This window comes from Watersipora subatra, chromosome 3, assembly GCF_963576615.1.
Source record: "Watersipora subatra chromosome 3, tzWatSuba1.1, whole genome shotgun sequence".
In the NCBI taxonomy this organism is placed as follows: Eukaryota; Metazoa; Bryozoa; class Gymnolaemata; order Cheilostomatida; family Watersiporidae; genus Watersipora; species Watersipora subatra.
Window position 1 is genome coordinate 67,800,293 of NC_088710.1, and position 22,635 is coordinate 67,822,927.

At 35.6% G+C, this 22,635-nt stretch overlaps 2 protein-coding genes across 4 annotated transcripts in view; one reads left to right on the plus strand and one right to left on the minus strand.

Annotated features, from left to right (window-relative positions):
• Positions 1-9: 9 nt before the first annotated feature.
• LOC137391343 (armadillo repeat-containing protein 10-like) lies at positions 10-5,414 on the minus strand. Of its 3 annotated transcripts, none has more exons than XM_068077789.1 (5): positions 5,287-5,414; positions 3,315-3,559; positions 2,687-2,830; positions 2,306-2,545; positions 10-528 (listed from the first exon to the last, which is right to left on the minus strand). In XM_068077789.1, exons 1-5 carry the CDS (start codon positions 5,411-5,413, stop codon positions 229-231), a joined length of 1,056 nt encoding a protein of 351 aa, XP_067933890.1. In that variant the 5' UTR covers position 5,414; the 3' UTR covers positions 10-228. The 3 variants fall into 3 exon arrangements, with proteins under 3 accessions (XP_067933890.1, XP_067933891.1, XP_067933889.1); XM_068077790.1 differs by having other exon boundaries at positions 2,372-2,545; positions 5,281-5,414; XM_068077788.1 differs by having other exon boundaries at positions 5,281-5,414.
• A 761-nt stretch (positions 5,415-6,175) lies between these two features.
• LOC137391123 (lachesin-like) overlaps positions 6,176-22,635 on the plus strand; it is a 33,510-nt gene continuing 17,050 nt past the window's right edge. The window contains exons 1-6 of the mRNA XM_068077486.1: positions 6,176-6,314; positions 6,416-6,471; positions 8,777-8,955; positions 12,565-12,838; positions 15,671-15,834; positions 21,666-21,783. Of these exons, the coding sequence (XP_067933587.1) occupies positions 6,441-6,471; positions 8,777-8,955; positions 12,565-12,838; positions 15,671-15,834; positions 21,666-21,783 (766 nt within the window). The 5' untranslated portion in view covers positions 6,176-6,314; positions 6,416-6,440. The remainder of the gene's footprint in view (positions 6,315-6,415; positions 6,472-8,776; positions 8,956-12,564; positions 12,839-15,670; positions 15,835-21,665; positions 21,784-22,635) is intronic.

A 22,635-nucleotide genomic window follows, 5' to 3' on the forward strand; every position in this document is an offset into this window, starting at 1 on the left:
CACGCTGCAGAGTCACACATTGATCTAAATAGTACAAAGAAATATTAACTATCAATATCAGATCATCGCAAAAAGCAAAAATCATTCGTAATTATGTAGCTTTTAGACAATTGTTCTCCATTTCATCCTGGTGCAGGTAAACAAGTTATGACACTGACAAAAATCTTTGACTAACTGTAAGAGTAGGGAGATTCGTATAATAAATGGGAGGCTCCTACACGCTCAATATTACGAACCAGGTACAGACAAAGCTCTGAAATTAATATTCTTGTATAACTCATTGTGTAGTTGGTTGAGCTCCTCATCACCACGAGATCTCTTGTAGAGCAGCAGATTAGAAAGTCGGCTCTGGTTGGTTACTCCATAGAGAAATGAGTACATTGTATCAGGACTAGCTGCTTTGTAGATGGTTGGCAAAGACATATCTGTGATGCCCTCTGAGAGGACTATATGAGAGATGTTCACAAGGAACCGCAGCCAGCGAAGGGCATCATCTGCTTCAATAAGTTGAAAGGAGCATTCCGGCCTCTAGAAAAAGAAAACTTTAACATATAAATTGGCAGATAAATAAACATTCCAGAGAACCATTACTAGCAATTAAATTAAGTAATCCATTCATGGGCTTAATATATTTGAACATGTGAAAAGAAAATGAGTCAATTACAACAAAAAAGCTCTACGACACAATTCTACAGGTAATAACAACATACTGTGTGACTAGTGGTAATTTGTATCTACTATGTGACTGTCACAACAAATTCCTATATACTATGCAACTACTAATGGTAATCAGTATTGAGAAACAGAAATCATCCAGTTTATTCATACAGTGAATGGGCAGAAGTAGCATTATAGTTACAATAAGAAAAGATTCCCGCAAAGGTACAGTATACAGTTCACATCTGCATGATACATCTTAGGATATTACCTCCGATCTAACTATTGTGTACATATAGTAAGGTGAAAAATATTTCCACAAACATTTTAAAGATGAGAGGTGGATTCAATAGCATCCATCCACCTTAGTCAGCACAATAATTGTTAAGTTATTTACGTTGTTTGAAATGGTGTGGCAGAGCTGTGACTAATTCGCTTCAACATTTAAAATTAAATCAGCTATGAGCTGATTTGACTGAAATCAAATTATCTGTTCATGTCAAATAATATGTAACAAAAAAAATCAGCCACCTAGCGTGCAAAATACAAGATGATATCGCTATATGATGACTTGGAAACATCTGATAACTTCTTGATTACAGAAAGAAACCTTTAAGAAACAAGTTGGATGTTCAGCAAGTTCGATAAAATCTTTACTATAATATGAGCCGTGTCTACCCATCTGTCCGAAGCTGCGGTTGAAAAGTGGGAATAAGATTGCATTGCACTAGAGTCAAACCCAACCTAGCTAGCTGCATTCTGGAATAATTGTGCATATACTTATTTTCTGCGCTTTATTGCACACCTGACATCTTTCACGACACTTCGGACTGTCAGGGTATTAGTATTCATGCAGCTGGAAAAATGGCTAAATACGCGAAAGTGAAGGATAGCAAGCATCTAAATTTAATGTTTTAACATGCCTAAGGTTACTGTCCGCCATTTTGTAATTGGAATTTCTCAAGCCTTGCATCGGTCTATTGTTTGAACCTATCAACATTTATCATTACGCTGAGCCTTACCATTTTATAACAACCATATTACTAAAACTACTTTTGAGAGTAATTCGTACTAGGATCTAGCTGTAAAGTCAGTGTGTTGAACCAACTGTTAGGGTAAACATACACTGTAATTCATTTGATTTATTCCATTGCCCAGAAACCGAACTGTAATGCTTTGAATGTAACTTTTCATTTTTGCTTGAATTTGACATCATTTGTTGACAAACTCTGTAAAGGAACTGCAAGTTGAGGCTCGACTATAATAGGGCTAAGCGGCTTGTGTAACCTTTACCTCTACATTCATTAACAGAGATAATTGGGAACATGTTCCTTCATAATTCAATTTAGTTGTTCAATCCAAATTCCAAACCACTTTACATGCTTTTAAATCAAAGTCAATATCGTTTCTGCATTTCTCCAAATTCAATAAAAATGAAATTACATCAATACAAAGAGAATTTTTTTCAAATATTTGGTTACTAGGTTACTAAACATTTTTGAATGAGCACTGATTTGGGCAATCATATCATGTAAGAAAGTAATAAAAATCCAACACAAGTTTAAAGACCCTGTTGTTTGCATAAGAATCTGCATATTACATATGTAATGAAGAGGTGTGAGAATACTACATAAATCATTTAACATACCTTTGCAGCGAGCAAGTATGGAACCAAGGTACTGTTTGAGGATAAGTTGACTAACACCTTGCACACCTGTATCTGTCTGTCAGAGTGGCTATCCAACAGATTGTACAGACTTTGTACGACTCTTGTAAAACTTTCATGACAGTCCGTAGTCACAGATAAGTTGGTAAGTGACTGCAATGCTGCCACTGCTAAAGAGTTGTCTTCTCCCATGCACACATCTAAGAAAGGACCCACTAGACTCTGTAACATAAGAGATATTCAGAGATAAATGACTTTCTAGCAAGGTAAATATTTATTAACCTTTGGCATTGGGAGCAGATTCTGATAGTCTAGGTTTACAACAAAATAATTATTCTTTGAAATGATTATATTAATCCTTACGGCAAATTGAAGTTGTCCACCCTCACTCAAAGAAAGGTTGTTGATGGCGTTGATGACGAGTATAGAAACCGATGTAGGCAAATCCTTGTGACTGCGAATTAGCCTACAAAGCTCTTCTCCAACTCCATTCTTTAGTAAGATAATCTGCAAAGAAAGTTTGTTTAGCAGGTAGTCAATAATAACAAGTATTTGAACTAAACAGTGATGCAGATGTCCCAAATATTCAAACAATTTGAAAGAATTTAGTTATACTAAAAGATATCGCATATAACCTTGAAAAAAACCAACTCTTGTTTTTTGTCCATTGACAGTGAAGTAAATTAAATATGGGGTTTACATAGGACCGAACTTACTAAAAAATTTACCGTCAAAGATCAGATGATGGAATATGATTCGATGATGGCATAAAATCAAAACGACTTGCTATTGATTTTACAAACTTTTGTACATAAAATAAAAACAGCATCCAAGTGCAGACAATGCCACTTTAAAATCTATACAACCAATTCCCTAATATTATATACCTAGATTTGAAAAATGAGACATGCCTTTTCACATTTTAGGATTAAGAAAATGGTGCTTTACAAAAATCAGCTTGCATATAAGATATGATTTCTGTTTCGAGTACCTTATTTTCAGCAGTTGTCACAGACAGCTTTAGAACAAGCTGCAACCCGTCGATCAGTCCTTTCGTATCATCCCTTCTGAGCAATGATACAATCACAAGACAATCTGGAGGACCGATAACTCCTTGCAATATGTTGCTAAAGGCTTTACTGTAGCTTACAGCAGTCAGCAAAGCGTCTGCAGCCTGAAGTTGTTGCTGAGTTGCTTCATCACTAGTGTCAGCTGAAGCAGCTATCTCGCTCAATTCTGATATTATGAAAAATTATAGTCAAAGATAACAGGGTAAACAATCATGAGTAATAATAAATAGATGAAAAAGTAAAAAACTATTAACATGATTAAATGGGTATACAGTATCACAGAGCATACAAGTATCAAAGATTGCTAAAAAATTGAATATAAAACTAAATCATCTATAACAGTATGTACCACAGTGTAGTATATTCATGACAGTGTTGTGTACATTACGGCATAGTAGGTATCACAGTGCAATATGTATCACAGTGAAGTATACATCACGGAACATATCATTATCAGTATTTCTAAAAACAAATACAATGTATTTAAGATTGCAAACAGCCACTTAATGATGTAATGAAAAAAATGAGGAAAGGGCTAGAAAAAAAAACTATAAATTCTAAGGAAAAAGTTCAATTTGGGAGCGCTTAGGAGAAACTATCAATTGTTCTTTTCGATCACATATAGGATAGTTTAGATGATCATCCTTAGTATGTAAAGTTAATTTAGTCAGATCATCTGGTAAAGCCTCAGCATTAGGCTGGTAACATATTATATGCCTTATCCCCACATGATTACCTACAAATACACAGATACGTATAAATATAGCAAACAGCTATATAGTGATGAACTACTGAATGTTCACGTGATGAAGCACTATTGGTGACACAAAGAAGACATGCTACACATATCAATATGCTATAGGATGAGGGTTTACAAAGCTTGGCAGGTCGGCTGACTTTCATTGTGGAAGACCAATACCAATATAATTTCACAAGCATGACTGCAAGGAGGAAATGATAAACAAAATGAGGTTATCCACAGTAAATGCAAGAAACCACAACCACAATTTGAAGTTGCACCAATAGCCCAATGATTGAAAACTATGCGCCAAAGCAAGCAGCTACCAGAGAATATGATGTAATATTTAGTATACACAATATCTTATAAATATTCAGCTATTTAGATACACAGAGTTGTTAATTCTCCGACTCATTTTGTATATTTTCAATAACCTATTTGTGCAACAACACTATGCAACTATTGCTTTTATCAACTACCAGTACAACATTGTATCAGTGTTTAACACACGTTCTGTTATATTTTAGTAGCTCTCATACTCACTCTTATGGTTATTTTGCAAAACCTATATAAACCAATTCGTCTATGTTGACACCCATCAAGTAGTAGCAAACAGTTAGCCAGCTGGTAATGTTCTGCAAATTCGTTGACTAGTGCAAATTAACTACATATCTGAGAGAAGTTATATAGTGGTGATTATTAGCCGCACAAGTCAATTCTCTCCTACATCGACTTTGCTGTCATTTGACGTATTTTTCAACTTCATTTCCCTTTATTTTGTTTCTCCCAATAATATTTTTGAATAGCAAACGTTATTACTTCCTACATATGAATTTGCCTTATAAAGATATGGCTACTTCATGAGATTTTTGGGAAATCACAATCACACCAATGATATACAGCCCACAGGGGGGCTGTAGCCTATATCATTGATCACACTAAGCAGGCGAATCTGAAATAAGGTGAAAAATGATCGTATTGTCAATTAAAATTGAAACAAAAATCTATCAAAAATATACCAGTAATGATATATCCTATAAGAAGATACACGTGGTTGTGATCTGACATTCACAAACAAAAAGCTGTGACTACCGGCCGTTTTGTAGCTTACATCAAATGCATCAAAAATATTAGTATTAGGTATTAACCTTTACCGCGTTGCTCTTGTCTAATTCCTTTTCGAGTATACCATTTTACAAATGTGTCATAACTCCAATAAGCTAGTAATGGGATAAAAAGCAAAAATGTAAAGCCAAACTGCCTTTGCTTTGTTGCAGCCATAGTTCACCAAGGTAGTCCTAGCTTGAGAGTCGAAAAAAATGTATCACAATAGCTAGTTTATAGCCTGTGCTTTATCTAGCCTAAGACTCTAGATATTCGCTAAAATAAAGGCCACGACTAACGCACAATTTTGGAGTGGAGCAGAATTGGATTTATGGCCAAGAATAACCAGGGTTCACTATACACCAACATAGCCATCGAGTGTAAGAGTTATGCCACCAACAATTTACGGGCGCCATCTTAGTTCCACTTTGCGGAATGGTTTCGTATCATTGTTATAGGCAATGGTCTTTGCTAGCTAATAAAAAGTCACGTAAGTGAATATTGGCCAATAGGTTTGCATGACACCCGAACTTAATTTACAGTACGGGCTACCTCCGGAACCCGTGAGAGACATTTTGGTGTATAATGAACCCGGGTTATTCTTGGCCAAAAACCGCGGACAGGCATATTTCCAGAGAAAAAGTGGATATTAACTATTATGTAACATGGTTGGCTTGTTTTATATGAGGTATTCGGATACATTAATATGTTGCTCATCCATTAGTAGGTTGTGTTTGGCCGATAGAATTGACACCTGTTAGTATTTTTGAATATTCGTGCGAAAGACCGCGAAAAGTGTGTCTACCCTGTTGTTTTTGTTTTGTATGTGCGTGACGAAAATCCTTGAGTGCGTGACCCGGCTAGCCCGTGGTGCTTACGCTTTTCAGTCAAGCCTGAGGCTAATTACACGGCTCTGGTTAGATTAGCTCTGAAGGTCTTTGTCGGAATAGTTTTGTAGTTAGTAATTTCGGTACCGTCTCTTTTTATCTTTTGAACGCACCAAAGAACGTATTCATAATTCTTCTTAGGCTGCACTGATTGCACAGGATTTAAAAATAAATTCCAAGTGAATTTGGAAGTATGTTGTTAACAATGCTTATGCTTGGGTTTCAAACGTTCTTACATTCATACCTTTCAATAATTTGTTCTTGGTATAGCAACTCTTTTTATTGTTTTCAGATACAATGAAATATACTTTGGCCTGATGGATGGTTCACCATGGTCAAAGGTTTTAGGTAAGTAGATACGAGTGCATTGTATATAGATAAACTATGGGAGTATAGCCAGGCCTGCCAACCCAAGAGTGGGGCAATGCATGAGATTTGGTTTTGGGGCAATTGATGTATCAATGATAGTATATATAAAATTGTGGAAATTGGGGCAAAAATCTCACGCATTTCTCACGCATTTTCATTTTTTCTTTGGGGTGATTGTGTGAGTCTCACGCCCAATGCGTGAGAGTTGGCAGGTATGAGTATAGCAGTCTTAACAACACTGCGGTCTGCGCGATATCATTATCGACCAGATCTAAGTTTTTATTATATGGTATCTAATATTTCGTAACTGCAATTAATGCCTTGTACTTTCAATCAAACTCACAAGACGCGTTTTAGTAAGGTTGTGTTACTGTAAAGTCACTGGTTTCATCACGGATAATGAAAGCTGTGTACACCTATGTGTACACCTGTGTACTCTTATTTTCGTCTGCCAAACATGATTTGCATATGTTATTGTTGGTTTAGTCTCGTTAGTAGAATTAAGACATTTTTCTACATTTTGTAAAAGAATTATCAGCTAAACATGCACACAACAAGTCGTTTCATAAGTAAATTTTGGACAGTCTACGAATTTCAAAGGTACCATAAATGGTAGTAGGTTCATTTTGTTACAGAATGCTACCACCTTTAGAAGGTATGGAAAAGCATAAGGTATGCTAGTCCAGTATATAAGATTTGTTTAACCCATATATATAAGCAATAATATTTCTTTCGGCTAATAAGTGATGAAATGAGTAAAGTGAATTATGTGTATAGCCAGTAAGGAACATTAACCCATCTAGCTGACAAGTAGTCAATATACTTTGGATAGCATTCACGGAACACTGATAATTGTCTAATTGAGTGGATTTGTTGTTTGTCAGTTTTTATTGCTAATAATTTAGTTATATATATAGCAATTTCTTGGTTTAAAGCTGCAGGCGTGTTGATACAACATGCTACAGTAATACTTCAACTTACGAGTGCTCCAACGTACGAGAAACTTAAGATACGAGCAAGCTTTTAAGCAAGTGTTAGCACTAACATATGAGCCATGTTTGAGATACGAGCTCGTGAGTCAGTTGCCAAGTATGCCGGAGGTGTTTTATCAGAACAGCATCACTCTGTATTTTTCAACTGCTCAGGTTATACTTTTGTACGGTGTTTTTTGTGCGCGATTTTCAGTGCAGAATTATGTGAATTAAAAGTACTGTGCGTCGACCGAAAGTTTGCCAGTAAAATGTAAGACAATGCAAAGAAAAAGCGAATGATAACAGTTGATATTAAACGGAAAATTATTGAAAAATATGCGAAATGTGTATGCGTGATTGAGCTAGCTCAGCAATATGACAGAAATACATCCACAATTATCAAACAGAAGGATTATATTCAGGGCATTTAGTTCGCAAAAGGACTAGCCATAGTTTATAAATGGCACAGCGATCTTCACGACCGCTGATGGAGAGACTGCTCAGGCATTGGATAAAAGATAAACAATTGGCCGGTGACAGCGTACTGAAACGATCCCATGTGAAAAGGCCGGTGCTATCTTTCAAAACTATAAAAATAGACATTCGGACAAGTTGGCTAGTGGTTGTGCATTAACCCTTTGTGACGACACCTGTGTTCGTCCTAATTGCAACATGTTGAAAGGGCGACAAAGGCAAACGTCCTTAGATAGGTTTATCTTAAAACTGCCGACTGGTCGTGAAAGCGAAACAAAGGAAAAATTAGCTAACCAGCGAGAAACTTAAAGCTATGAACGCCGAAGAAAATTTAATTACGTTAAGTTGAAAATGAAAGTTTGTTTTTAGGTTTGCTTCTAAGTTTATCTTTTAAGACATTGATAAAATCCAAATTTATCAAAGTCAACTGTCGTAATGAAGGATAACTTATATCTCCCTCCCTGGCAAATGCTAGCGTTAGCTGCTATTGTATGTATTTAATTTTACATTTTAATTAATCACATTTCCTTGCATTATTTTTTATTTGTTGCTTTTTGAAAGCATGTAGTAAGTTAGGACAATAACCAACATGTTCTTTCTGTTACAATATCTTGTTTTGAGTGTTTTATTTACATACGAGCTCAGTCTCGGAACGCATTAAGCTCGTAAGTCGAAGTATGACTGTACATCCATGATCACTTAAAGTAAAGGATGCCGAACTTGGTTAGTCACATCATGCTAGAGCCTATTTTTGTCACAGTCGGAGAGCTATCATCATTAGTTGTGCCATTTGCTTGGATAATTGTAGCAACTAGCTACTGCCTGCTATTATCTTGTAGGCACTATTTTTATTCTCAGTCAGCAAACCTTATCCGCCAATATATATACTGACTTCGCATCTGTGAATACAACCGTGTCATATAACAGCGACTCTGGGACTTATGATATTGCACCTGAGACGCCATTCAGTATTGGATTTTCGTACAAGGATGTTCCAGTGATGCTAAGTTTTGGAGAGGTATGTTATAACTTACACTCTAAATCTATTAGGGTTGTAAGTACTGTAAGTCCCACTTTGTAATTTTTAGTGGTGTTGTAGTTTTCATTTCATAAAATTATATTTGACTCAAGCAATTACAAAAACATCTCAAGTTTCAATAATTTTTATTGCCATTTCATCAGTAAAGGAAATGGGACTAGAAATCTGTACCTGCTAAAAAGTTTGTCAATTGGCTGTTTTTTATTTTCTTGTTATAAAATGCCTAAGCATCCTTGTTGACATTGAGACTGCAATCGAATGTGCTTGACCATTTTAGGTATGTTATGATTATTTTCATGCTTCCCCCAGGAAGTATTATACATGATAACAGGAAACATTGTGGATGTTCGATCTGCAAGGTTATAGAAAAGGTTTTTCCAAAATAAATGTTTTCCAAAATAAAAATGTTAAAAATGCTGTTTTGATAAACCGCCATCACTGTCAGGAGAGCTTTTTTCACAAGCATAGGGCATAGTAAATAAATTGCTGCAGAGCTTTTAACATAAAAAACTGTCATCTCCTGAAGTTGAATATCACCATTGCTTTTCATTAGGTTTATGTTACCGGTAATCTTCTATAAATTTCTAGTGTTATTCCATTTCAAGGACGGGAAGGCAAATCTTCACTGCTCGTATTACAGATGTATCAAACCACGGCTATTATCTGTAACTCGCTTAACTTTCTTAGCTGTGGATCAACTGACACAAGTGTCAGTTGATCCACAGGCAAATGCGCTTGTTCTGCTAATGGCTCAAGCCAGCTCCACTGTCTACAAATAATTCACATTAAAGAATAGAGAAAGCATAATATTATTATGCTTTATTAGTTATCTTGAGGTGTTGACTGATGTTCTAAAAAAGAATCAAGGAGATTGACCCACTAGAAGCTGAGATATAGCCAGCCAAACACAGGTCTACCTAATAAAGAATCAGAGGAAAACCCTTCGAAAATCCCGAAAACTGTGACGTATGAAATCGACTTAATGTTCATGTGCCGGAGTTGCGCACCCTTACCGCCATTACGTATGATTGTTTTGGCTACGAGATGTGAAACGCTTCTCGCGATAGTGAATAATTTACAGACTAGCTCTGGTTTCTCAGGAAAATCAAGCAAACATTGTGTGGTAAAGGCATTTGCCCACAACCCCTCGCCGTGATTTTTCAAAACAGTAGAGCAGATTTTGACTATTGTGCTTCAAATTTTAACTCGATCTCCACGGATATGCTCCGAAGATCCTCTGTTCAACGAACGGCGCGTGTATAGTCTATATGCAACATCCGCGATTGAAGTTCGTTTAGAATAAGAAATGGGAATGTGAATTTTTGTTCATTCATCATTTTTCTACTGTGTATCTACTGCAGCATTTAGTTGATTTTCATGATTATTGTCACTATTAACAGACTGTAAGTTCACTACAGCCATAATCTTAAAAAGACTAACTTGACCGTGCTGCTCGTACTGTAAGAAAAGAAAACAATAACTTTTGATTTGATTTTTCTATTGATCTATTATCTTATCTATGATTATTTTTTATGATTAATATAATAATCATAATACATATTATACAAAATAATAATATAACTGCGTATAGAATAAATGATGTAACTAATATAATTTGTAGAAAATGATAGCAGAATGTTGTGAAATAATAGATGCGTGTAATTATTTTATTCTAAAACTAATCTACACGTCAGAGGGACTGGTTCGGAATTCTCAGAGCAATGATTGTTAGGCCCAATTTGGTTGTTCTATACTTCCAGGGATTAAACCGAGGGATCCAAACGAGTCCCATAAAGTTTGAGGCGTATAGTTTTTTCGCATTAAAAATAAAATTCTCAGACTGGATGATCTTTTCTATAATAACTAGGAAAATCAAATCTTTGACCACTCAGTTTTAACTAAGATTATATCTTGTAATAAGAAACACTTTCAATGATATCTGTTTTTGGTGATTCTAGATCTGGAAATCTGATGGAGTTAGTTTTCTTACCTTTGTGATCGAGGTATTACAGTGACAAGAAATATTGCTGTTTACTGAACGCCAATGTATTGTTGCAACTTGTTTTCTGAGTGTCAAACTTAGCCATAACTGCTGCAATCACTGTGCAGGTTTTTAAAGTTTACAAATAATTTATAATAAATTGTTATTGTGCTTTGGATAATTATATAGTTAGTAAGGATAAAAATGATGAATTGTGTTGAAACCGATTTTATGAATAAATGTTAAAAAAATTTTTCAGCCAGATCGTAGGTGATATATTTTACTTCCAAAATGGAAAGTATATTATTTATGGTACATATAAATAGGTTAGGAAGCTAGTCAATGTGAAACAACTCTTCATTACTACCCGATATTAACCAAAATTGGGGTGGGCCACAATTGCTATTGCCACTTCTGCTATACCAAAAGTATAGCAAGGGTTAACCTCATCCTCCAGCAAACTATTGCTGTTTTTGGCTGGTCTTGCATTAAGTTTTATTTTGAATAGCACGACATTACACACGGCTATTGCATCACAATCATTGCGTTGAAAGATGAATACAAATACATGTATTTTGTTTTACGGGTAATTTTCATGGTACAAATTGAAATATAGTTTAATTTATTCTCAATCAGTTGCAATTGTCATTTCATATATATCTATTTAAAATTTGCACATGCTTTGACAATGCTAGATACAGTAACGATCTGAGTTACAACCTATATGGGTTTATTTGTACTCGTACTTAAGACCACATTCAGCTGATTCATTGTCATTCACTTGTTCACTGGATATCGTCATAAAAAAAACATTTAGCCAGGAAACGGGAAACACTGTCTACATGAAGAAATTGTAGATGACGTACAACCAAAAAGGTGATTTCAATTTTTTTGTATCTTTACATGCATATTTTTATTTGTTTTGTTTTAGATTTCTGTGTTAATTTTGTATTTTCGATTCCCAATAAACATTTGGGCTGAATTTGTGGTCCTTGATTGTATACCTCAAGTGTATACAGTGCGAGTGACAACTGTTCTAACGACCAGTTGGCCAGAACCTATCTAGGTCATAACATGGATAGCGAGAGAATTGCTAAAATATGGAAGTTTTTATTCCGGTTTATACTGTTTAGTGGTACGTATAATTGGGTGACTAGCATAGCAAGATTTATTGTTAAAAACGTGTTTTTGGCACATTTAACTGAAATGTTGATCTTATAAGGATAAACACATCTCTGCTCAATTAGCAAAGTGCCCTGTCATACAAAAACCATCTCTGTCAAAGTAGGTAGCCAACTCGTTACACTAGCAAACATTCCTCTGCCATATGAGCAAATCAGTCTATCTCCCATATCAACGAACCAGTCTATTATACCAGCAAGCATACTTCTATGTTTTCAGGAGCTAAAATGGCGTTTCAACGGTGCAGCTACCAAAATTAATGAGCCATAACAATTCAAGTCTTCTCTTTAAATTTGATCAACATAGTTGCAACATAAACACCATTGAGTTACATGTATTTCATAACTTAATATGCTGTTGGCATGGAGTCGCGCATTTGTATTTTATTAGCATACTATGATACTCCGCTATCTATATTTTCACAGGTTCGATGGGCAATTATACGAAAGCCTCATTTCCAATTGTTTAGAAGTGATGTTAGTGGCGAGGATGTGGTGGACGTCTCGCCTAAGCAAGTAGATGAGTCTCCATCAGCAACAGGTACACTCTGGATTTCTTTGGCGAGGGCAAATCCTGAGCTCTACTCTCCCCTCAACAACACGCTCACGTATAGTTGCGACATGCTCACACTCAATGGTACTGACATCAGCAGTACCGATACAATAATTTACAGATCGTCTATTAACATTTCTGTTGTTGGTAAGTCTTGATCATCACAGCTGTCCGTTACTCCAGGTGCTGAAATGTATGTTTGTTAAAAAGGCTGTAAGTGCCAAGTCTAACCCCCCTGTAGGATAACAAATGCAAGATATTCTAATACGCCATGCCTTTGATAGCGAGTGTCATGACCATGGTAACAGAGAATGATTTACAAAGCTGGCAGATGTATGAAGCTACACTCCGAATGGTCTTTGTTGTGTGAGGATTTTGAGAGCTGCCACGTTTATCTTTGCAGTGATAGAGCCTTTATTGCTGACAATCCTTAGCTGTGCTTGCTTATTAGTTTACTGCTCTGTTTGAAGTTAGTTGTACAGGCTGCTTGCTGTCTTATCAATCTGCTTGCTTATTTCTGTTTCATCATATATATATGCAGTCAAACATGGATAACTCGAACTTCACGGGACCAAGCAAAAGTGTTCGAATTATCAGAGCGTTCAAGTTATCAGAGCACTGTCACAAGTCCATGTATTTACTTATTTATTAGTAGATACATGTACATATGCAAACTATAATATAAATCAAAAGCACAAATGGCTTGTTTCAAATTAAATGCTTCTAATGTAAAGTTTAAAACGTTTTTATCAAAAAGTATAGAGATTTTTCTATCACTTGAGATTGGTTTGTTGTTTGAGGTGATGTTATTGCCAGGACATTTTTTTAGATTGACATTGGCAAAACTTGATCGTTGTTGAAATGCTCAAAAGAAAAGACATCTTTTTCTTTTGAGCGTTTTACCCACAATCAATTTTGCCGATTTTTCTTGAAGTTTATGCAACTTCAAGAAAAAGTTACCAAAGAAAAATCCCTTACTTTACCTGGGATTCGTTAAGAGCAACACTCCGAGGCAGTTCAATTAAAAGTTTTACGAGGTTTAACGGTACATTGTATATCACTCACGCTTTTTGAATGGATACTTATTGAATGTACACACGTATTCTGTGTTTAGGTCAAACGATGAATAGTTTTTTTTAGCTAAGACAACGTATACACTTAATAAAAACAATTTTTAAGACGTTTTAAACATTCAACATTCCGACGTTGATTCAACACGGAATTAACGTCGGAAAACTATTCGTCACGGGCTAGCCGGGTCACGCACTCAAGGATTTTCGCCACGCACATACAAAACAACATGCTGTTTTTGTTTTGTATGTGCGTGGCGAAAATCCTTGCGCGCGTGACCCGGCAAGCCCGTGCTATTAATCGTATAGCAGTATAAATCAAATTTGACCAAACCTTTAGAAAAGTCGTTGACAAAATTATTTTGCCGATGGTGGTAATAACAACGCTATGAATTACGAAAAGATGAGGTTTACCTCTATGGCTTTGAATAAAGTGATTTTCTAAAGCGATAACAACCGTTTCGGTAGCCGTTGGGCAAAAAAACAGTTCGAATTAACAGTGTTGAGTTGGAGTTATCTATAGCAATTTATCATTACGTGGGAACGGACCAAAGAAACCGTTCGAATTAACCATGTGTTCGAGCTATCCGTGGACGAGTTATCCATGTTTGACTGTATATATTTAATCAGTTGAATATATATATATTCAACTGATTAAATATATACAGTCAAACATGGATAACTCGTCCACGGATAGCTCGAACACATGGTTAATTCGAACGGTTTCTTTGGTCCGTTCCCACGTAATGATAAATTGCTATAGATAACTCCAACTCAACACTGTTAATTCGAACTGTTTTTTGCCCAACGGCTACCGAAACGGTTGTTATCGCTTTAGAAAATAGTTGAATATATATATATTCAACTTAGCCCGTGAAATATATATATATATTCCACGGGCTGCAACTTCCTCTATGAGAGCTATCGGCTTTACCCTCGAGTATAATTTCTGTGTTTCTTATAAAAACACAGAAATTATACATTAAGTTTTTACAGCTGCTTTACAACATTTAATTGAACATATAGCAGCAATGTTATACTTTGAGCCTAATGTTATCATGAGAGATGAGCGCTGTAGCAGATGACATTTCTCTCTATTAGCATACTTTTTGTAATATACCCTAGGACACTTATATTTCGCTAGTATTTAGTTTCGTGAGTAGCATACAGAGTAAGATTTCGCTGCAACTTAATTTCGCAGCTCTGATGAGTGCGAAAATATAGTGATGTGAAAATAAAAGCAGTGGAACAAACATAATTAGATTCCTCAGGTTCAGTTCATCGATAAGAAAAAAATTTCAATTTGGAACTAGTTTGTAATTGTGAACCGCAGGTAGAATGGTGTGGGTGAGATCGATAAAGCAATTTGATCGCTTGCTGCCATTAGTTTCTTGGACTATCAATGAACAAAGTTATTTAATTTCGCGTTTTTGCTCGTTCGTTATGATAGTTTAGTTTCGCACATGAAATTTTCACGAGAGGATGACTCCGCGAAAACGCGAAAGTTAGATGAGGCGAATACATAAGTGTCCTAGGGTAGGGCTTTTATTTTTCATTGCTTTGCGTAACGATAAGCCTGTATTTCTACCTGCCAGGAAGTGAGCAATCTGCTTGCAAAATTTTTGGGGAAAGAAGTTCACAATAGAACATGAGGCTGTACCTTGTCAGAGTTATAGAACGTCTTTTTATAGTTTTTGTGTGTTCCATTCTTCACCGATCCATAAAAAAGATCTGTTTGAGGCAGTGAATCTGCCATCTTAGGCTTCATTCTGTTGTACCCTATGTATTGCAATATACAGATGCGTATAACCTCATTGGGTAATATTCACCCAATGAGCTTTTCAAGCATTGCCTGTGTTTGCACGCAAATTTTTAAAAAACTGAGTCAAACGTCTCAAATCATTTACAGAGCCAGCTACAATAACTAACATATCTGACAGTCAGATAGTTACGATTGGTGATACAGTAAAACTTGAATGCTTGGCTCAAGGCTTACCAAAGCCAGATGTAGTCTGGTCTAGGGCTGATGGTAAAGCTCTCATCAACACTGAACATGATGGTATCCAGCATAAGGTAGGTTTGGCCAACAAGCTGATCCTTACAGTTATATGATAATTTAGATCTACTGACTTTAATGTTGTGATGGTACAAATAATAATACGAGTTGGTGAGCTACGGCTGCCGTTGCTGCAAGCTGCCACTGTCATCTAGTCCTTCCACCTTCCAGTTAGGAGTGAGCACTGTAGAGGCTCGATGCTAAAAATTTAGCCTTAATATATTCATATAAATATTGAGAGTTTTAAAAAATAGTTATTTGTCAAACAGAAGTATTCAAATATGGTCGATACCGTAATATCACAACATTTCTCAGCTGACTAGGAGCGCATGCATTATTAACAACAACTCTACTATGTCATATTTAAAAATACGGTCAAATCTTGTCATACAACACGGAGTCTATTTCAAAATTTGCTTCGTATGTGGAAACTATAATACGTTGCAGCTAATATTCTTATAATAAACACATTGTATTTTGTTTAATTCATTTTGGAGCCCAAAACAATGAAATATCAATTACATATATCATTAAAACAAATGCATTGTATAAAAACTGTACAAAATTGTAAAGGAACTAAATTACTAAAGTAATGATCAGTAAAAGGAGGTTTCTATTATTATTGCATCTTAGAGAAATTTGAACAGAAGTGCAGGCTTACCAATGTATAGGTTGGGTAATAGAATGAGTGATATAAATACTTTACTCGTAAGTTACGCTCAACTGTTTAAATTATGTTTAAATTAACATAATGTGTATATTTTAGACTTCAGTATTTGAATTAACAATCATATACAAGCGAAGTTTGAAATTGGACCACCAGTGGTTTAGTTCTACTTGTCACTCTAGCCCAGTGTTCACACAGTAATAAACTTTGATAATCCACTTTTGTTGCAATCCCTGAAAGCAGTGTTTGTTCTGCACTCCTTTTGACACGTAATCATTGTATCAACTTTCTTTTGTCCGATTACAAACACTACAAGCCCTCGAGTAGAGAGCATAAGGTATAGTTATTCAAATCTCGAGCTAGCTTGTCTGTAGTCTCTCAGATAATATCGTAGGTTGACTTTTGACTTTGGAAGAGCGTAGAATTTGTTACCATGACTACAGGCATTGTCATGCGGTCATACGCTGTATGATGCGTAATTTTACGTTAATCTCCTTAGAATGATTACAGCTATTGGGCAACTGCCGGCAACGGTTAAAAAATATCCAGCAAGGCCTTGTCACGCAAGTGGTGTACTTGTGACTCAAAAGGGCCGGAAGGAATGTGTGGCGGCGGATTAAGCTGGAGTTGTGGCATGTTACCAATAAAATGCTAGTCACAAAACTGCTAAGGTTGTCGATGCGCTAGGAAGGACCCAGCACCCCTCTGGTAGAATGAGGGGACTAAGACCAGAGCTGTCACAAACATTAAAAAGACCGACACGAAACTTTACCTTTCTTACATAACAGCTACTATTTCAAAGCCTTTCACCAAATGCACTTTCAAGCAATTCAAGCTTCATATTACAGCTGACTCATAAGATGTCGACCAAAGTGCGTTCTCTGTTACCTGTTACTGTATTGAGCCATAATGTCGGTCCTTGTGTCCTTATAGCATCTACAAAATCTTCAACAAACTATAAAGGCCTGGCTAGACACTTCAAAGAAATACCTCATTTTGCACAGCCAACATGTTAGTGATGCATTAGTGATGGGTTATTGATGCGTCATTTCAAAACAGACATGTTGGTCTACGTCGGTAGAAATAAAACTGACGCTGCCGTGCTTGACTGAAATAGTTTATTATAACGATCTCCATTTGATGTTAGTCATTTCCAACATAAGCTAGTTATGTCTAAGATTAGCTTTTCAATTATGCTGGCAACAGGGCTTCTCGCAATTCATGGACAACTATTTATATGTGAATACAAATATTCAATATATATTTATCTAATATATATTCGAATGCTACTTACCGTGAAACCTTTATTTGAATGCCATGGTGATTTATTTTTCAACCCTTCTCCTATAGTGACACTTTATTAAAGGTAACGTTCAAATAAAGGGCAGCGTTGAATTTTTCAACACTTAGTCAGAATTTTCAGAAAATAAATTTAACCTTTCACAGGCAAAATGAATGTCGCTTATATTTTGCGCTCTTCTTCAGGCAGAGGGACAACCTTTTAGATGCAAGAAATTTGCTAATTTTCCTCCAACTTGTCGTAGATCTCTAAATAAATATGTGCAGAAAAGCTGATAAAGTCTATACCAGTTAATATCCATTGTTTACAATTAACCTACGATGTTCTTATAGCCTGTGCTGCAATTTGTTGGAGCATTAAACTTTTTTATTTCTCTTTAAATTTGAAGGCATATTTTCATTTTATAATTATATTTAACAAGGTCACATAAAAGCCCATCACACTCATTGATATGTTTGCTACAGTTTGCAGCCAAAACTGGTTTTGTATGTGCAATATAAGAGGAGTTCAGAGCGTCGATCCACTGTAAGCCGAGTTTATATAACCACAATAATGCTATCAAATAATATGGTATAAACCTGCAAGCTTATAAGTTGTATAATAATAATCTATTAAATAATCTCTCAAATGCTACAAACATGTATTTAAGAACAAGTGGCATAAACCAACCATATTTATAATACATTCAGAAACAAAAATTAACATTTTTAACACATAAATTATCACATTGTTTGCTCGGCCAGTTGAATTATGATTGTCACCTTCGTTTGAAGCCATGTCATATTCTTCTGACTGTTCAATACCTTCTACAGTGTCTTCTGACTTCAACTTCTCTTTTTTACAGCTTAGGTAGTCGATATTAGCATCCAAACAATTTTTTAGCGGTGCAAAATTTTTATGCGATGCAATTTACACTTCTCGCTCAAATAAAGAGAAACCGCTTGTAATCAAAATAGCCTCCAAATTTTAGACTCAAGTTCCGTTTTAGCACAGATTCCATTCTAAATGCGCAAAACCTTTTTCACATACATTGAAGTATCAAGACCACGTTAAAAAAGGAACTACTCTTATCCTGATATAGTTACTAATTATTTTTTGGGGTTGTTTTCAAAGTTATAACAACGAGACTGTTAAGACTTGGAGTTGGAAAACGGACTTCGATAAAAGCAGAAACAATGAACGAATTAATTGTTATGTACGGTTTGTTTCCTGCTGATCATTTCCTATTATGGTAATAATGGCCATCAAATAGAAGCGGCGTTTAAAGGTTGAATTGCAACAAAATTCACATTACAGTTATTTGGTATCAAAAGATTCACCATGTATTACTCTGTTGTGTTGTAGGTGCAAAATATGTGGAAATGTAATTACAAGCTCTTAAAAGCTCAAAAACGAACAGTTAATCGCAGACATCATGAAACCGCCATAGATTGAAATCAGTTTATTTCTCTGACGTAGTCATTACATTTGGTTGTTGTTTTGTCACGTAAATTGAAAGGCCAATAAAAGGCTCAATATAAAACTTCTCGTAGCACTAGTTTATGACAAACACTTCGGGTTTTACCAAAGACCCCGTATCAAATATAGATGCTTGCTACTTTACAGTTTTGTTTCGGCTTGGTCTATTCGTCTAGTCGTAATCTGATCATGTGACCCATACTTCGCGAATAATTTCTGCAACATTTTTCGATTATTACAGTTGACCAACAGGCTCGTCATGTTTATCAGACAATGATATGTACTCCTTTGAGCTGAGGTTAAAAAATTAAACGAATTTTGACAGTAGGTTATAAGATGTCAGTGCTGAAAGTGACAGTATTACAATGACGATAAAATAGACGCGTAAAAACAATAGACATAGTTTTATTGAATGCGTGAAGTATATTTGTGAAAATATTTCGACGAATGAGGTTGCGTGAAAGTGTAAACAGAAGCCATCTTGTACAACTACGTCTCATTTGAGCCGTTTTGGAAAGATTCATGATGGCCGCAATTAATTGTTCGTTTTGGAGCTTTTAAAAGCTTGTAATCACATTTCCACATATTTTTGCACCTACAACACAGCAGAGTAAGACAGAGTGAATCCTTTTATACCAAATAACTGTAATGTGAATTTGGTTGCAAGTCAACCTTTAAAGAGAAGTGGCATTCAATTAAGGGATGGTACTCTATTTTTCAACCCTTCGCCCATAGTAACGTTCAAATAGAGGTAGTGTTCAAATACAGGTTTTACTTTATATAAATTTGGCACTGTTTATTAAACATTTCAAGTAATATTTTTGGTCATAAAGTATGTTAAAATCTGTTATATTGTTCCATTTTTGTCATGAATTCAGAGTATTTTGTACTTGTTTGTTTTCATAGTCAATCAGTAGCGGTTTTCTCTTAGCAAAATATAGCAAGCTATTGCTTTCACAAATCGTTGATGATCCATATTACTAGAAATTCCCCTGTCATACAGCCCACGACCAAAGTGATATTGGAAAAAAGAAAGGGTTGAGAAATGCAATATTAGCAGTCAAATGGCACTGCAGTGCAATAGGATAACTGCAATGGTAGCTGTAATGTACTGGGTGTGGGTGTTATTATATACAACAAACAGCAATAATGAAAGGAAAAGATTATATGTTTATATCTTTCCCCCCCCCCGCAATAGGAGAAATACAATATTAGAAGTAAAATGCACTGATATTATTAGAGTAACCAATATTATTAATATAGTAATACAGTAATAATAGAAAACCAATGCACAATTTTGTTTACATTTCAAAATGTCATAGCTAACAATATCAAAAAGTTGTGATATTTATATAGATTTTTAGAAAATCTATTTAACAAAATTATTTGGAAAAAATAATAACAGTAACATATTGCCCATCATCGATGTTGTTAGTGTGACTATAACACTTCAATAGTCATCCAAACTTATAATTAAATATTGTAATAATCTCATAAGAATCGTTAGAAAAAAATATCATCGTCATTTCCTTTACTTTCACTGCTTTGGACATCAGTTAGAATACCAAAGTACTCAAAAGTTTCCAAAATGTCAGTTACTTTGAAATCGGCAAAAAAAAAGATTTCAGTACTTCTACGTTAATTACAGAAACCTTCAGCAATTCGCCAATGCTATAGACTGGTGAAATGTGCATGTTATTCTTTCGTGAAATGCGCAGGACTCAATGGTTCTATTCTCTGTCGCTCGGCGGTTCGTTTGCCGGTCTTAATTTTGATAAAAGCAAGGCTTGGCAAGTTTTAATAACGATTTTCGGCCAAGTTAATCTGTCTATTTGTGTATAATCCGATCAGATGGGTAAGGTTTAGGAATGTGTCGACAATTTTCAAAGACTTGGTAACATATTTAAATATGTTTTTATGTGTTTTGTATCGTTATTATACTTAAATGACTCTACACAAAAATGGTTAAATTTGTTGAAGAGATTTCGGTACAAGGGTTTGCGACCTTGTTGATGAATAATTTTTGTGAGTTGTGTGCACATGCATTTATCATAAAACTCAAACATTCGCTCCGCTCGTTTGGTCGTGGGATAATACAAATATCTTGATGATACCTCAATAACGGTACTGAAAACTCCAACAATATGTCATGGCCCTCACACGGCTGAGCCCAATTCACCGTTGGTCAATCTATTTGTGTCAACATGGTGGATGGTTTGATAGTGTCAGTGTGTGTAGCCAAAGCAAACATCTACACATCGGCGATGAATTCATTTGATATTTGTAGCCAGACCTTTACTCCGCTCTTGCTATCTGTTACTATTTTTGCTGACAGTGTTTATGATGACAAGGCAGATAGATATAGTAGAGTGTTGTTGTATAGCACCAGTCTTTAGGGTAAAGATCCTATGACCTATTTACAGGGTAGTGTATTGTTGCTCCGCAACTTAACAGAGGCAGCCGATGCCACATATCGCTGCTCTGCTTCTAACAGAGTTACAGAATTGCCGCCGACTCAGAGCGTTACTGTTACAGTTCTACGTAAGTTTACCTTTATTAGTACATCTTATTGTTGGTCTTATAGCTTGGTCTCATTCAGTGGTTCTTAACCTGTGTATGATCAAACTTCAAGTGTTCGGTAAGGCATTGGCAGGGTTTGACGAAGTTAGCATATTTTATTTTGTTCATTTACGAATATACATATGCATTTCTAGCTACAAAAAGGTTTGATGCGGATACTTGCAGGGTTCAGTACCTCCAAAAAGGTTAGGAACGATGGGCCAATTTACTAATTTACCTTGTTTTTATCAAATCATAGTATATCGCCTGTGTGGTCATGTGATAGAGCATAGCTCATGCAGCAGAATCTCATGCTCGCTACTAGCTCATGTACAGTTGGAGCATTTGAGAGCGAAGGATTCTTAGCAAACTAAGCTTATTCTATGGATAAAAATTATATTGATGACGTAAATCATTCGTTTTCCATGACTGACGCCGTTTGCCTTTCATATTGGTACAAGCTAGTCAAACTACCGTTAAACCTTTATTTGAATTTCACCTTTATTTGAACGCCACCTTTATTTGACTGCCACTATAGGAGAAGGCTTGAAAAATAGATCCCCACTCTTTAATAGAACGCCACCTCCATTTGACCGCTACTTTGACATTCTTTAATTTTTATGAACCCAGAATAGCAAGAGATCCGTAGAAAAGTGTCCACAAAATCGTACTAATAGTGACTCGGTTACATCATTAACAATGAATTCTTTTGTGGTTGCTGTTCGTATCGAAACCCGTTTTCCAACTTCAAAGATTTTCGGTTCTTTTCGTTAAATTTCTGAAACAACACCACAGATATAATTTGTAACTGTATCAGTCTAATAGTAGCTCCTT

Excerpts from the sequence above, each read along its gene's own strand:
- LOC137391343 (XM_068077788.1), bottom strand. The coding sequence starts at position 5,413 with ATGGCTGCAACAAAGCAAAGGCAGTTTGGCTTTACATTTTTGCTTTTT. Across the intron at positions 3,560-5,280 it reads ACAAGAGCAACGCGGTAAAG|AATTGAGCGAGATAGCTGCT; the intron begins GTTAATACCTAA and ends TCATAATATCAG. Across the intron at positions 2,831-3,314 it reads TGACAACTGCTGAAAATAAG|ATTATCTTACTAAAGAATGG; the intron begins GTACTCGAAACA and ends CTTTCTTTGCAG.